This window comes from Notechis scutatus, chromosome 1 (genome assembly GCF_049901735.1).
Source record: "Notechis scutatus isolate UNSWTSFEM ecotype Mainland chromosome 1, rNotScu1.2, whole genome shotgun sequence".
NCBI lineage: Eukaryota > Metazoa > Chordata > Lepidosauria > Squamata > Elapidae > Notechis > Notechis scutatus.
The window spans coordinates 251,597,060-251,613,719 of record NC_142009.1 but is presented as its reverse complement, the minus strand read 5'-3'; the positions used below and the strand labels follow the sequence as shown (position 1 = coordinate 251,613,719).

General features: G+C 36.2%; 1 protein-coding gene across 1 annotated transcript in view; it reads right to left on the bottom strand.

Annotated features, from left to right (window-relative positions):
• The window catches only part of DCDC1 (doublecortin domain containing 1), a 314,173-nt gene that overhangs the window by 51,427 nt on the left and 246,086 nt on the right, over positions 1-16,660 (bottom strand). The window contains exons 20-21 of the mRNA XM_087951066.1: positions 7,477-7,600; positions 4,877-5,058 (exon numbers count right to left, since the gene is read on the bottom strand). Of these exons, the coding sequence (XP_087807192.1) occupies positions 4,877-5,058; positions 7,477-7,600 (306 nt within the window). The remainder of the gene's footprint in view (positions 1-4,876; positions 5,059-7,476; positions 7,601-16,660) is intronic.

Here is a 16,660-nt window from a genome sequence, read left to right as displayed (position 1 = left end):
ATGCCTATATAAATACAAAATAATTATCACTGATCAATTTTTAAAAAATTATCAAGAAAAGTATTTTTAACTGTTGAGGTTTTAATTAAAATCTTCTAATTGCCATTTTTGGAAAAACAGAGACATAGTCTTCAACATAATTAATATAATCAACAGGAATTCCAAAAGGCTCAGGAAATAATTATTTTACTCTGCTATGTTTTCCTCTCTAGGCTAAAGCAAGCTGAGAGGTGAATAATTAGTAAGTATATTAAAATCATAATAAGGAGAATCTTTATGAGTCGAGGAAGGGGATAGTGAACAAACTGAAAAAATCTCCAGACATGTATATAGATAAATTTTGCAAAGTTTGTCTAAGGCCACTGTATACAGTAGACGTTAGTACAAACATTTTTTTAACATGAAAAGTTCTGTAATAATTATAATCACTTTATCGTTTATAGAAAAACAGTAAAAAGGAAGGGTGTTTTTTTTTAGTGTGTATGTGTGTGTATGTGCTCATAAGAAAAAAAAATGACTTTTTTCACTAGAAAAAACAATTCAGCCATTTTGAGACTCAAGCATGAATGAAAATGGTGATTGGTGAATATCCACGTAAAAAAAAAGTCTGTTTCAAATACATACTGTAGCTTAAACATAAGTCTATTGATATTTATATATAGCAAAGGAAATTATATACATCTAAGTGTATGATTGAGTTGATTTTTATGATGAAAATCAAATAAGTGCTAAAGGATACAGAGGACATGAGCAGTTCTAAATGTGAGATAGTCCAGTATTTTGCACTGTCAAGGGTGTACTTTGGGAAAAAATGATCAATGGAAAAAAGAATTGAAAGAAACAAAAGTGAAAGTAAAATGGTTAGCTACCTCATCTCCATCAAACTGGAGATCACCTGATATCCTACTTTTCACTTCTACTGTTCTTTGTAGAAGAATGAAGATTAGCATGATTAAATAGCAATAGCACTTAGACTTATATACTGCTACAGAGTGCTTTACAGCCCTCTCTATGTGGTTTACAGAATCAGCATATTGCCTCCAACAATCTGGGTCCTCATTTTTACCACCCTCATAAGGATGGAAGGCTGAGTCAACCTTGAGCTGGTGAGATTCAAACTGCCAAACTGCAGGCAGCTGGCAGTCAGCAGAAGTAGCCTGCAGTGCTGCATTCTAACCACTGCACCATCTCTTAAATGCCATTCCCTTGGGACTGTATGGTATTGTTTCCAGTAGCTCTGGAAAGTTCTGTAAATTTGCTTTCTTTCCCTGCTTTTGGTTGTCTTTTGACCTGTTTTCTGTCAGTTTATTTTTCTTACAAAAGTTTGCTAATATTTAATAATCAACATTAGGCTATATTAGTTAGTTGAAAGGAATGGTGTGTGTGCTTAATCTGATCAAGATGTCAGCTTTGGAAGCTATAGTAGCACTAGAAGCTTCCAGGCTGCCACATTCTTGTGCTTGGGAAATTGGGACGGGAGATTTCATGGGGCGTAAGTGGGTAGACATAATAGCATTTTTCTTTACAATCAAGGTCATGTTATTCCTGCGCCTGGTTGAGGAGTGGTTGAAGAGATGTCTCAAGTTGGAACAGGTGGTGATTGGGCCATGTGATGGAGTGATGGGTGCAGGGGATGGATTTTGTATTTTTAATTACTGAAGGAAAACCCGGAACTCTCAGATTCAGGTTTTCCCAGATGTGCCAGTATGACAACTCTAATAAAATGGAGCTTTGAGAAAATGCCTGTCTCAGAGTTTGGAGTTTGGTTTTTCTGGAATGCTGACACAGGGTGTTGGTATTAATTGGGAGTGTGTTGGGTACAAACTAACAAACCCAGAACCATTTTCCAATAGAATAACTAAAGAAAGAGAAAATATGAGTCCCAGGTAGAAAAAGAATTAGGGAATTGATTGATCTCCCAACATAATGAGTAGAAGATAAACAGAATGGAAAAAGTGAAAAGAAGTATTGCAGAGGATACGAAAAAAGTTCCATGGTAGAATAATGAAGTCAAAGGAGTAGGAGATGAGAAAAATGCATGTAAGAGAATGATTGTGGTTAAACATGTATGTCACCTATTCACAAACTCTAGGTAGTTCGTAGCTATAAGAACAAAATAGCAATAATGTGTATATAGGAAAAAGATAGTTGAAAAATTGAAGTCAAAGAGAACAAGTTATGGTTAAGTTTAAAAGACTTAAAATGAGCATTAATTAATCTATTATTATGCTGCTTTAAACTATTTTTTAATTTTTCAAGAGATGACTTTAGCAGAATAGATGGAATAAAAATTCAAGCAATGAAATGATGTTCTAAAAATGATGAAATTTTTTACCAGAATTATAGTGATAATGTTGAGGAATGAAACTGAAATAAACGCTATAAAATTAAGCACAGAGAAATAAGCATTTGTGCTTCACTGCTGGAGGCCACTATTGAGCACTATATATTTATTATTGTTTTGTTTCAGGAAACATAAGGGTTTGTTCACTATAGCTATATAACTATAGTTTATAGTATTTAACTTGTAGTGTAGCTGAAATTACTAAAATAAGGATGAAATCATAACCTAAATAAATTTAAGTCATAAAATAAGAGAAGGGAAACAGCTAGAACTAGTTTACAACAATACCACAATTTTTTTTTGCAAACCATTCTTGCCTGCAGTGCATATATTGATTTTTATTCTTTAAAAAAGTTTAGTTAAAATTTCATGGATATCATTTAACCCCAACCTTTTCAGTGTTTGTTTCTTCTTGACTCATTAATTCATTTCATCTATATTTGTTTTTTAGTGCTATCTTCATTTATTTTCTCTATATAGCAAAGCAACTCAATATATTTCTTCCATGCCAGTCACTCCCTTTGATATCTAATCCACATTCACTCAGCCCAGTGGTGGGATTCAAATTTTTTTACTACCGGTTCTGTGGACGTGGCTTGGTGGGCGTGGCAGGGGAAGGATACTGTAAAATCTCCAGTCAAAGGTGGTATTTGCCGGTTCTCTGAACTACTCAAAATTTCCACTACCGGTTCTCCAGAACTGGTCAGAACCTGCTGAATACTACCTCTGACTCAGCCCATTTTTATTCCTAATTTTACATTTTCTTGTTTTACTATGCAGACTTCTTAGGTGTCCTATGTCCACTGCTTGTTAAGACCATGTTAAGATCATGCCCATGATCAAATATTATGGATGGGGCTATATATTCCAATTCAGCTAGCAAGCCCTAGAACAACCCATCTGGTGTACTACTTAAATTGTCCCAGGGAGATCCACGTTCAAATCCACCTTCAGCTAGAGAAGCTCCCTAGGTGCCTTTGTATCAGTCACTCTTCTCAATCCAATCTACTTAACATGATTGTTGCTAGGAGGAAATTAGGAAGTGGGAATACTATATACACTGCCATGAGCCTCTATAGCTGTGATGGCAAACTTATGGCACACGTGCCACAGGTGGCACGCAGAGCCATTTGTGCCAGCACGCAAGCTGCAGGCAAACTTACCTCACTGCACATATGCATGCTTCACAGCTGATTTTTTGCAGGTTTGAGGCCTTTTTCGGCCTCCCAAAGGCTTGAGAAAGGCTTCTGCAGGCTTTGCAGCCTGAAAACTAGCCCCATTTCGTCACTCCTGTTTTCCCGAAAATACTGGAAATGACAAAAGGGGGCTAGTTTTCAGGCTGCAACGCCTGCAGAAGCCTTCAGAAGCCTTCCTCAAGCCTTTGGGAGGCTAAAAGAGGCCTCAAACCCACCAAAAATCAGCTGTGAGGCCCAGTGCAGGTAAAGGGGTGGGTGGGGATTGCGCGCGCATGCGTAGGGGGCATGGGGGGGCGCATTGCCTTCTAGGTGCTGGCACATGAGTGTGAGCGTGAAAGCGTGCGCACAATTTTTGGCACAGGAGACCAAAAAGGTTAGCCACCACTGCTCTATAGAATAGAAAGAATAAAATTGTAATATATATACATTTAATACATTAGCCTCTGACTGATACAATGTAAGCAGTAATACCAAACTCTGGAAACATGTTAGATCCTGGTTTTACGCAGAGATTTCTCTTGCTGAATTAAAGCGCTGATGATGATTACCTAGTCTGGCTAAGGAAACATCTGCAAGAAAACAACCAAGCTCAGAGAACATCAAGGACCCCTCATGTCAACCCTAAGCTACAAATATTCTCCTTTATTGAATTAAAGGAATGATGGACAAGATTAATCAGAATGAACAAAACTCTGTTCAATATTATTCAACATATCTCCAGAGACGTAGCAATAGCAACAGCACTTAGACTTATATACTGCTTAATAGTGCTTTACAGCCCTCTCTAAGTGGTTTATAGGGTCAGCATATTGGTCCCAACAATCTGGGTCTTCCTTTTTCTGACCTCAGAATAATGGAAGGCTGAGTCAACCTTGAACTGATATAGAATTGAACTGCCAAACTGCTGGCAGCCGGCAGTCAGCAGAAATAGCATGCAGTACTGCATTCTAACCACTGCGCCACCACAGCTTCTTTGGCCTTTGGGAAAAGAGTTACTGTGCATTTCTAAACCAGTCTCTTAAAATAGAGATATAAATATATGTGGGCACAAAGTTTCCATAATTTGCCTTAAACAGTAACAGCATTGCATATAAATTATCATATTATATTCTGATCAAGAGGGATAGCTAATTGTTTAATTTAATCCTCCTCATTGTTGCAAAACAAAATAGGTTTTTTGAAAAATATTTCAGAGATTTCACTTTAAAAAAAAAAGGAGGTAAATGAGAAGGTAGAGTTACTCACTAAATTCATATAACAATGATTTTAATTTGTACACATTTGTACATGCATTTACATGTACTGTATATGAAATAAAGAAACACCATGTTCTTACTGTTTTCTTATCACAAATGCAGAATCAAGTCCAAGAACAGAGAGGGCCTTGTTTCTATCTGGGTCGCCATTTCTCAAAACCTTCAGTCTCAAAGGCATGTTGATCTCTGGCTTCCTACCAGCCGGCTTCTTTAGTGGAGGGCTGTTTGGAATCAGCAGACCTTCAATGGGCCAGTCAAAAGCCTTTCAACACAAAAATAAATATTGAGGTATTGTAAGGCCATGTATTATAACAATGTTAATAATTCAACTTCTTGGAGACAAAGAGCTCCACACACGGAATTAGAATATGGGTTGAGAGGGCCAAAATAGCAAAAGTAACAATGCCAGCAAATACAGTACACCAAATCTTCTGCAGATAGGACTCAGCCATGAATAATTAAAAGTTCAAACATTTCATAGTTCTTTTAAAATTCACAGACAGTTGAACAGTTACATAGATTTACTATCTGCCTAGGAGAGATACTGTGAGGCAAAATATTATCATGGTTCCTCACATGTACATTTGAAAGCAACAGATGAAACTACTGAATCCTATATCCTCAGTGCTTGAATGGTTAGAGAAAAGAAAACCAAAAGCATTAAACAACTTCAGACATATAAGATCTTTTTTCCCCAAAACTAATCAACAGAAGTTACTAAGTTTATGAAAATGCTTTGCTTCAGTAAGGTGTCTGGTGAGGCAACATGCCCCTTTCTGACAACAAAGTGAAGCTGCCATGTTGTGTTGTATATATAGGAGAAACCCCTTTCTGGATATTGGAACAGCTAGCTGAGGCTTTTACAACAGGAAGAACTTCACTGAGGCAAATCTTGCTTCCTCCTTATCTTTATCAGGAGAATGATACTGTCTTCACAAATGAGATAAAGCTAAATCCAGGTCACCTGGGAAAATGGAATTTAATTCTGTGCATGACATGCTGACTAAATATGCCAAAATTGATCAAAGTTTCTCTTAATGTTACAGTAGTAGGGAATCCTTCATGTAACATAGGATTAGTAGGGAATCCTGCATGTAGCATAGGTATAACTAAGAATGAAAAATCAATACATTGCTGTAAAACAGTATATCAAAGTCTGATTGAACAAAGTGTTGATTTTGACAGGGGTCAATATCTATGGGCCCTTCTGGTGTGGATCATAACAAATGAAAGATTTTGACTTGGAATGTAAAAGGATTAAATGGTAAAGAGCCAGAATTAACTAATGGGAAAAAAATTAGAAATGTATGTCTGTGAAATTAAGACAATAGGGGAGAATTTAATAGATATGAATAAACATAACCTAGTATTGTGGAGTAGAGATGATGAAAACATTCATAGGGAATGAAGGTATAGCTTTAACTATCCCAGTGATGGGATTCAAAAATTTTTACTGCTGGTTCTGTGGGCGTGGCTTGGTGGGTGTGGCTTGGCAGGCGTGGCTTGGTAGGGGTATCAGGGGAAGGATACTGCAAAATCCCCATTCCCTCTCCACTCCACTAACCTGCTTTCCAGCTCCGCTGTCCTGTGCAGGGCAACAAAAGAAGATCCAGCAGATCAGCTAAGAGGCTGGGAGCAGGGGTGGGATTCAATTTTTTTAACAACTGGTTCTGTGGGCGTGGCTTAGTTGGTGGGCATGGCTTGGTGGTCATGTGACTGGCTGGGCGTGGCCAACTCAACATCATTCATATCGAGGTATGCATCTTCTCGTCTGGCCTCTCATGACTGTGGGGATGCTGCAACAGTCGTAAGTGTGAAAACTTCACGGTCATAAATCACTTTTTTCAGTGCCATTGTAACTTTGAATGGTCACTCCACACAAGCAAAGTACCAGCAAAGGAGGGGAAAAAAACTCCAGAGAAGTTCAAGAGACAGGAAGTCTAGTCCTGCCAAGAATGTAATAAGGGTTAACAGAGAGGCAGTTTCTGTAAGCAACACCAGAATGTTTCCTTCCTGCCTTCCTTACAGGATTAGGCCAGTAATTTCTTCTAACAACCGGTTCTCCGAACTGCTTAGAATGTTAACAACCAGTTCTAGCGAATAGGTGCGAACCTGTAGAATCCCATCCTGGCTGGGAGGCAGCGAATAGATCAATTGGGTTCCCCAGCCTTACAGGTTAGGCACCTGGGAGCCAAATCAGTGCGCATGGGACTCCTGGAAGGGGCAGGGGCAGGTTGGTGAGGCCAATCAGAGGTGGTATTTGCCAGTTCTTCAAACTGATCATAATTTCCACTACTGGTCCACCAGAACTGGTCCAAACTGGCTGAATACCACCTCTGTATGAATGAAATAATTGAGTTCTGTGTCATAAAATATGAATTGGTGTCATCTAGATTGCTTTTTGTGAGTACAAATAATGAAAGACGAATGGCCATTGTTGTATTTTGATGGACAGCAATTTATATTAACCATATGGAACATTTTTTTTACATTGCATATGATGATGATTTACTTTATTTATATTTCATACTTTTTAAACATCTTCTCATTGCCTATATGGTTAGGGTTAGTGTCTATGTATGTATCTACTTATTTTAAATATCTTGGATAAATATGTAGAGATCACATGCGCATGCATGTTTGTCTATTTGTCTACCCTCCCCCCCCCCCAAGAAGTTACCTGGTTTAATTCTCCATTTGGAAGTACAGGCCACATATAGGTCAACTTATTCCATAAAGGATTATCCACTTTTGATTGTTTCCATTGACCAGGCTTATTTGTTCCTTCATGTTTAATTGCCCATCTGAAAGAGAAAGGTCTATTTTCGTATGAGAAGGTTCACTTGTTTTTTTAACTAATATGTTTCTGGTTGGCAGTAACTTGGGAAGCTAAATTATCTTCCCTTTGGCAAATAGTTATTTTAAAAAACTTCTCAAACACTGTACATACGCATATATGTGCACCGTTTATCTGCTTCTTCCACCTTGCTGGCTTTCAGTTCGTTATTCCTGCTCTGTGAATTTAATGTCAACTTATATAAATGTGATTTTCATGTATCTCTTCTTAGCATTTTCTATATATTTGGATTGTTCTTTTCCAACATTTTATTGTTTAAATGGCTTGTGCATATGTTATAATACAGTGTAATGAAGTATAGGCCAATTGAACTTAATAAAGAAAATAAGCTATAGACAAACTATATGAAGTCATGCATGATATGCATCTTATAACAAAGGAATTAACTGCATATAAAACTTCAAAATTATTTTTTTAAAGAATATGGCCTATATGACAATCAAATACAATATAATATAACATAGAATATTGCATCTTTTTTATTATATACAATCATACATAACATGCAAAAATATAGACAAAATATGCACAAAAAATATACACAGCAAGATACTAAATGAACAGGGAAACTGTTTATATAAATTATTGATACAAGAAAGAGATGACATTTAGTTTCTTAACTACTAACATATTCCTATTCTGGAATAGTCATTCTATTTACTGCCCATTTAACAAGAACAAGGAAATTAATTTATCTAGAGCACTGGAAATCAATACTCTTACAATTACATTATCTTAAAACAGCTTAATTCACATCACTTGGATTCCTGTTCAGTTCTCTATAATTTCCTTTTAGAAACTGATAATACCAAATGATTTTTTAAAAATAATTTTTTTCTAAAAATATAGACATCAGTGAATGGGGGTAACGAGATAGATAAGCTACAGGCGTTCTAACAATATTTCCTGATGCATTCAGTCTATCTAAAAGGTGCCTACTTTAGTTTAATCTCCTTTTAAATATATATTTTTTTTCTTTTTTCAGAAATTTGCAAATCCTATTTGAGAGAAAAAGTTTGATTGCTATTCACTTGAGCAAGAGGCAGTTTGGGATCCAGTTGCATATGTGAAGCCTGTCAAGATTCTGCCAGGTCTTGTGCATTATTGGTAATGAAAATCTGCAGTGTACACCACATGGTTTTCCCTGAAAGTGCTATTAAGCTGCCAGGTTTCAACCACAGTATGATTTTTAACAACCAAGTTCAAGCCTTCTGAAAACTGTGTTTTATAAATGAAAAGCTGACAATCTCTGAACTGCATTGGCACTAATAGGTAGCAAAATAATGACTGTATAAGTGCCTAAATGCATTCTGCCCTTACAGCATTTCATTGGGGATGGGGGGGGGGGAGGGCTGCCTCTGCTTTCAATACTATATCTCTGATTTAAATTACAATATTTCTCATTTGCAGCCACTAGGTGGAAACAGCGGTTCATGGAAGCTGAGTTGAGAACCATGTGTTTTCAAAGCTTAACATTTAATCCTACCTACTTTATTTCATTTTCTTTTTATTGCAGGCAGTTTCTAATACAATTGCTTTTACCTTTACGGCATTCAAAGATGTAATGTAGATTTTATAATGTCCCCAACAGCTATCAAATCTCTGTTTTTCAAGAATACATGCAAAGTTCAGTACTAGGCTAAAAACAATTATGATAGACTTTCTAACTCCATAATCAATGGGTATGATTTAAATCCTTTTCTTTCTTTCTTTCTTTTTTAAAAAGCAAAGGACAGATTGAAACCATCAATTTTTATCAGTAGGAAGTATGTTCAGTCTTGCCATTTACACATGAAACCAAATCTGAGTCAGACCGAACAATGGGTCCAATGGAAAAAAGCAAAGGGAAGTACTACAGTTTGAGCAGTAGTCAAGCAGGCTCACTTAATGTACGCCAAGGTTTCAGATGAAGCCAACATGTATTTCTTGAGATTTTTACCACTTTGTATAAACTTGGGGAAAAAACTAACAGCGCCCATCTTTGCACATTTACTCAGCAATATACACCACACACAGTATACAATGCATGCTTTTCTCATTGTTAATGAATTCTACCACATGCAGGGAATATCTTGAATCTGCTGCAAACTGCATGCCTGACCATAGCATGACACCTGTAAAAAAAAAACCCATCACTAGCAGGCTGTAAAAAAAAGTCCAATTCCCATTTTTTTTTTTGATAGAGAAACGCCTTGTTTTTTATTTTTTGCAAACTTTCCTAATATAGTTGCTTCCGCACCCCACCACCCCAAGGTTTTCCAAACTCTCCACTAAGAGATGAACAAAAAGTGTGTGTATGTGTACAAGGTAGTTTAGTTTTGTTTGATAATTACAGAGCTGTGTTTCCACTCCTGTTCCATTTCAGCTACTCTCTGATTCTAGGAAGTGAGATCAGTTGAAGTACAGGAGATTAAATTAGATTTTACAATGCCTTGGGCTTGCACTGCAGATCAAATGGGTTGAAGTGTATCAGGACTCAGTGCTTTATGGCAATGTGAACAATTGTACAAGACAAATGGGATTCATTATAAAGCTAGATACAAGAATTTCAGTAGGGCTGGTCCATTCCTTAACATGATATTTTGGGATGTCCCTAATGAAAAAATGAATAAGCTTTCATTTGGTTTGCCTAACCAGAATATTTTGACAGACTTTCATTCCAAGATTTCAGCACTCAACAATCAAAGCAGTATCTGGCTATAGAACACACAAATTTTGCTTTAATTGTTATGATGTTGCCTCACTAAAACTACAAAGCATGATAAAATCAAACTTTTGAAGGAAGTTATAGAGCTCCACAAAAATTAGCCGCTATCACAGCTGGCTAGCAGGAAAATTAATTTTTCCTGCTATTCTTTTTTAAAACCCACATAGGAATAATAAATGATCCAATAATTTTACCAGATTAAATACTCCAACCTACAATGCACCAACAGATAGAGGAATGCAATCTGCATGTTGCATTGACTAGGAACTATCCCAGAAAATTATTGCATTCACACAAAGATGCAAATAATAATAATAATATATATCGAAGAGACATCGTTAAAAGATTTGTGGACTTAGAACATATAACTTAGAATAACAGAGTTGGAAGGGACCTTGGAGGTCTTCTAGTCCAACCCCCTGCCTAGGCAGGAAACCCTATACCACTTCAGACAAATGGTTATCCAACATCTTTTTAAAAACTTCCAGTGTTGGAGCATTCACAACTTCTGGAGGCAAGTTGTTCCATTGATTAATTGTTATAACTGTCAGGAAATTTCTCCTTAGTTCTAAGTTGCTTTTCTCCTTCATTAGTTTCTACCCATTGCTTCTTGTCCTTAAGTACAGTTCCAGAAAGAGAAACAATATGGTGTCCATACAAGTATAGCATTATTACAACAGCATTTCTTGCCATGTCTTAGTCTTCTTTGGTCACCATTGACTGTCTTCTATTTAGCAGAATCCATGGAGGGCTGGCAAGTAAAGAGAATGGAGATGAGCTTCTATCTTCTATCAGCAGATGAAAGAGTCACACTTTTTCTTAGTCCTTTTATTAACTCTTGTATGGATCATAACATCCTTCCTAACAGCAACAGTCTTCATGAAATTTTCAGTCTGGTAAATACTCAATCTCATAATTAAGTGTAATGCCCATCTCCAGCTTATTTAAGGGCTTGCCAGCATAGAAGAGCACTAGCTTGCAATCTTGGCATTTCCAAGAAGGGTTGAGTAAATGCCAAAATGAAATTCTGTGGAACTATTGCCAGCCATACAACACACTGACTCAAGTCACTTGTTCTTGACATTTATATTATTGAACTTATAGGCCATCAAATTAAAAATTCAAGGAAGTAAAAAAAAATCACAAAATATCAGAAATTTCTACAGCACGGATATCAAACTCACATTGCCGTCACATGACATTTCGTGACATTTTTCCTATTCGCGGAGCTGGGGTGGCCTGCGCATGATGCATCCATCCCACGGGCCATCAGTTTGACACCCCTGCTCTACAGAAATGGTATTGCAGAGATCAGGGACAGAACTGAGTATACAAGACTGTGATTTCCTAAGATATGGCACTGTTAAATCAATGGGACCTGGATCATATCCAGCTTGTTAGATCTTTTAGGATGGGAGAGAAAATTGGAGAAAGATGGCCCTATAAGTGGCCAGTTGAGCCACATGGGCTTTGTAGAGGACAACCAGGACCTTGAATTTCACTTAGAAATCTACTGATGAACAATGCAGCTGGTGGAGCAGATATATTGCAGAATACACCCATAATGGCTAGCACAGCACATTCTGAACCAGCTAGAGTTATAAATCTTATGACATATGCCAGTTTTGGAACCTGATTATACAGAAAGTCTAGAATACAGTTTATTGAGATAGTTATAGTAACAGAATCTTGCAAAACTCATGTTTTTTCCCTTCCAATCTATTAATGGTATTAAAAATCTTGAGAAGCCAACTAGGATCAAGAGAGCTATATCAGCCAAGTCCCAATTTTAGAAGAGATCATTCACAAGTCTAATCAGTGCTGTCTCAGTATTATATCTTGGCCTGGAATCTGACTAAAAAAAGATCCAGCTCTCTCTGGAGCTTCAGTCCAACCAGGGGTGGGATTCTACTGGTTCTGTCCACTTCTGTAGAACCGGTTGCTATGAAAAGCAGCAAACAGAGAGCATACATAGAACCGGTTCTATGTCTGCTGCTGTTTTGGCCCACCCGTCCGCCTGGGCTCTTACCTGACTTTTATTTCCTGCATTTTCAACCTCAGCTGCTTTGCACGACACCGCTGTAGTTGAAAAAGCAGGAAAAAGTGCTTTGTCAACTGCTGCGCACCTGCACGCAGCGCTGCTCAGCTGTCCAGGCAGCTAGATGATGACGATATACATGCATGCAATCACCAAACTGGTAGTTACACCGGTCGGATCCCATCCCTGAGTCCAACCACATAATTTCTTCATTTGATCTATTTTATTTAGAATTATACTGAAGTCTAGCTCCAGATCAAAATTATACAGTTCTACAACCAAGTGAAGATACAAGTGACCATCCAAAGAGAGACAGGTACACTTATCATGCCAACAGAGGTACAGCTGGCAGCATTATCTGGGGCACAAACATTCTAAGGCCCCACTGACTAACCCTGTTATAGGACTGCATTTCATAATAGTAAACTAATCATGTAACTAAGTCCAGTATTGGACTTAAAATTAATAGATGTTTCACTATGTACAGTATATTAATGTAATTCCTTTGCAGTATTTCCCTATATCTGTAATATATGAGTGAAAGTATTTTCACAAAAGCTGTTTTATGCCTTATACGTCAAATCACATACCAGCCTATAGTCTGAATATTCTTAATTTAACTTTTTGGCATGGAGGAAGATCAAACTTCCTAGTATTGGAAACATAAATTTTATTTAAAGTATCCAGAATGCTACATCTAGTGTAACAATAAATATGATATACTACATTTTTAACATGAAGCCTTTAATTTTAAAAGTGAACATAAAAATAAAATAAATAAATAAATAATGCATGTTCAGAATATCATTTAATGCCAGTGAAGACTGAAAAAGTAATTAGCCTGGAAGTATTAATGGTTTCTATGAGAACTATTGCCATTTTGTAAAATCTCTGGAGGAAATATAACAAATTCTGAATTATTACAGTTAACTGTAGTAGTTAATCTAGTAGTTCAGTTTTTGTGTTTGTATGTCCTAAGAAAAAATATTATATAAATAGAGAGTAATTGAAGACTTTAAGGAATAATATATTAACACAAAGCATAATAAAAGATTTAGTGGTAATAAGAATAATATTTCAAGTTACTAAAATAATGCTTAGTACAAGAATACCAATGACAGTTTGGGGTATAATAACCAAAATAAGTGTATTTATAATTATATAAATAAGTTTTAAAAGAATATTGAGTAATTATAATTATTCAAGGAAAATTAATAAATTTACTTAAGTTTGGACAGAGCATTGTCTATCTAAAGACCATTGGATGAACAGCATTAGATAGCTATAGTTTTCAGATTTCTATTCATTCTACAACAAGGCCTTTTTGGTACTTTGAATTGGATGTTCAAAGCCTAGTTCAGCTGTTATAAACAGTTGTTTGAACATCTAAAATGTATCAGAAGTGCCAAAAGACAGGAACTAATTGGGCTTGTGGGTTGTTTTCATAACCATCAGGGTGGGGGGATAGGAATATATAGAGAAAATATTTCTAGGTAAACACAGTAGGCTCAAAGCACCGGACAGAGAGGAATCTAGGCCATGTGGTGCTGTGGATAACTTCTTTACTGAGGTCTAACCTTAGCTAAGAGGAAAAGGCATTTCATCATGTGAACTGGCAACATGTGAATAAGTATATTACATCATCACTTCATGCCCATGTCCATATACTATATCTTTAAACTCATGGCAAAACCCAGAGCAGAAGTCTTTGCAATGAAAGCATAGAGTGCAGCAACTTCCACGTAAGTGCCAAACAGATAAATCTGTCTGCAGTTAACCTACTAAATTTTGAACCAATTGTAGTTTCTGAGTGATCTTCAGAAGTCCCATGGAAAGCAATTGTAGTATTGTGATAAAGTGATGAATGGGTGAGGAAATGTTCAAAGAGCCACCTGATCCAGAAAGGTTTATGCTGGCACAGCATCCAAAGTTGCCCATGCCTCTTGGCTTCTACCTCTTTGAACAGTAATCTCAGGTCCAAGTGCATCCCCCAAATTGCAGAAAGATCCATCTCTGGGATCTCTTAGAGCCATTTTAGGGATTGGAATGCCACATGATACTTACAAACAGCAATCTCATCTTACAGATTTCATTTGAGTTGATTTTGATCTACCCAACACTTAGTATTTTAAACATTGGATTAAGAGTTCCATAGCATCCCCCTTCTGGATGTTGTGATATATCACAGAGTATCATTAGCAATTAAGCTGTTTCTGCAATTTCATATAGATCTTTAAAAAACATAATAGAAAACACTGAACTATGCACGAATCCACCTTAAAAGACGCAAAGACTCAACCACTTTCTCTTCATACACGCTGATTGACATTGTCTACTCAGGTAGGAGGAAAACCAGCTATCTGTGTTTTATTTTTCATTTAAAAAATAGATCTCATCACTATCCCTTGTAGATATTTGGAAAGATACTGTGTTCAATAGCATCAAATACAACTGAGAAGACCAAGAGGGGCACATTCCACCAGTCTGGATGTTACACAGGTCTTCTACCAAAAGCAACTATTTCTGTCCCATGCCTAAGTCTGAGAACTCAGCAGCTAATTTATGTGAATTGGTTGAGCAACTTCCAATACTTGAGTACAGTAAAAGAAATGTTTGAAAGTGCAGGCAATGAGATATAATACCTCTTGAAATAGACTCTTTACAGAGTCAAGAACTTCCATGAAATCTTAAGTACTTAAGTACTTAATTTGTAGCTCTCAAATGCTGGGAAAAAAATCAGTGATGTCATGCTGTCCAACCCAATGTGAACTCTAATGGATCTTGACTCTTCGGAAATGTCTTCTCTGGACCTTTTGGGTTATAAAATCCCTTGACCCGAGGAGTGAATTTGACCAGTTTTTCAGTTTTTCAACCACTTGCTTTAGAATTGGCTTTTCATCTGATTCCTGATAAGACCTTAAGCTGTTTAATAGCTATACAGTTATCTTATTACATTTACTGACAGCTTTAGCCATAAACCAGGATTCTCAAAGAATCTCAGATAAAAATTGTAAGAATACCTGTCTATGTAACAGATTTTGCATATTTCCATCAAACTCATCTTCCATAAACTATACATTTGTCATGCCAATCAGCCATTTTCCTGGAAAAAATAACTGAATTAGGCCATTTTCAACTTCAGCATTCTTTCTAAGCAAGCCAACTAATTAGAAAGGCTACACCTAGAATGCCTTAGTACTTTGCGTAAGATATGTTTGTGTGTGTATAAATATATAAATATGCACACACAGAAAAATATATATAAAAATCTTGCTGTATATCATTTTAGCATTTTTGACAACAACACATTGCAATTTTTAGTATGAGAAAATGATGACAATTTTTTTTAAATATCTCACTTTTCTTGCTGAAACAACCACAAAAATATTCATTGCAAATAAACTTTTGCAAAATATTTAGCTTTTGTCACAATCTTTATAGTGCATAGGATAAATTAAATCATTGTTAATACAATTCAAATTTTATGAGACACAAAGATGTCTTAACACTTTATTCCTGATCCTTGTTTTGCTAGTCTGCCTCAGATTAGAGAAACTGAAAATCAGAATTATCATGTATTAATTGATATTTGCCCTGGTAGTGTTCATGCAAAATGGACAATATGATACATTCTGATATACTTTATCAAAATTTAATAATGCTATCATACTCATTGTTGCAGTATTTATTGTTTAACACCTTTAAAATGTATATTTAGTTCTTTGGCATCATATAACATTTTAAAGTGCAAATTGTTTTGTATAAAACCCAGGTAATACAAAATTTTACAAAATTTAGTTTCTTTGGTAATATATGTAAGAAATATGTAAGAAATATGTGTAAGAAATATGCTGCTTGAAAAGCAACAGAGACATTCTTTGTTTCATCTCATATAGGAGACTTTGGAATTAATTGCAGCCTTCTCATAAACACAATGATGTAATGATGTATTTAACATTACTGATTTTTGTTTGATTCCAAATAAATTGCCGTTTTTTTCTGTTGTAATACTAAAACAATTACCATTTTGAAAAAAGGATAATTAATCCACAATTTTTTCACATTAGATCATATATCTCTAAAAAGTGCCCATGGATTTGATAGTCTTCAGCTGCTGTGCATTTTTCCCACTTTTTTTTTTTCCTACCTCCCCATCAGTGCTGACATTTAAATGAGTGAGTATTCAACACAAATGTGATCATTTGTACAGCATCCAATGCAACCCCATACTGAGATGATTGCTTCTGGGAGCCATCCATGGG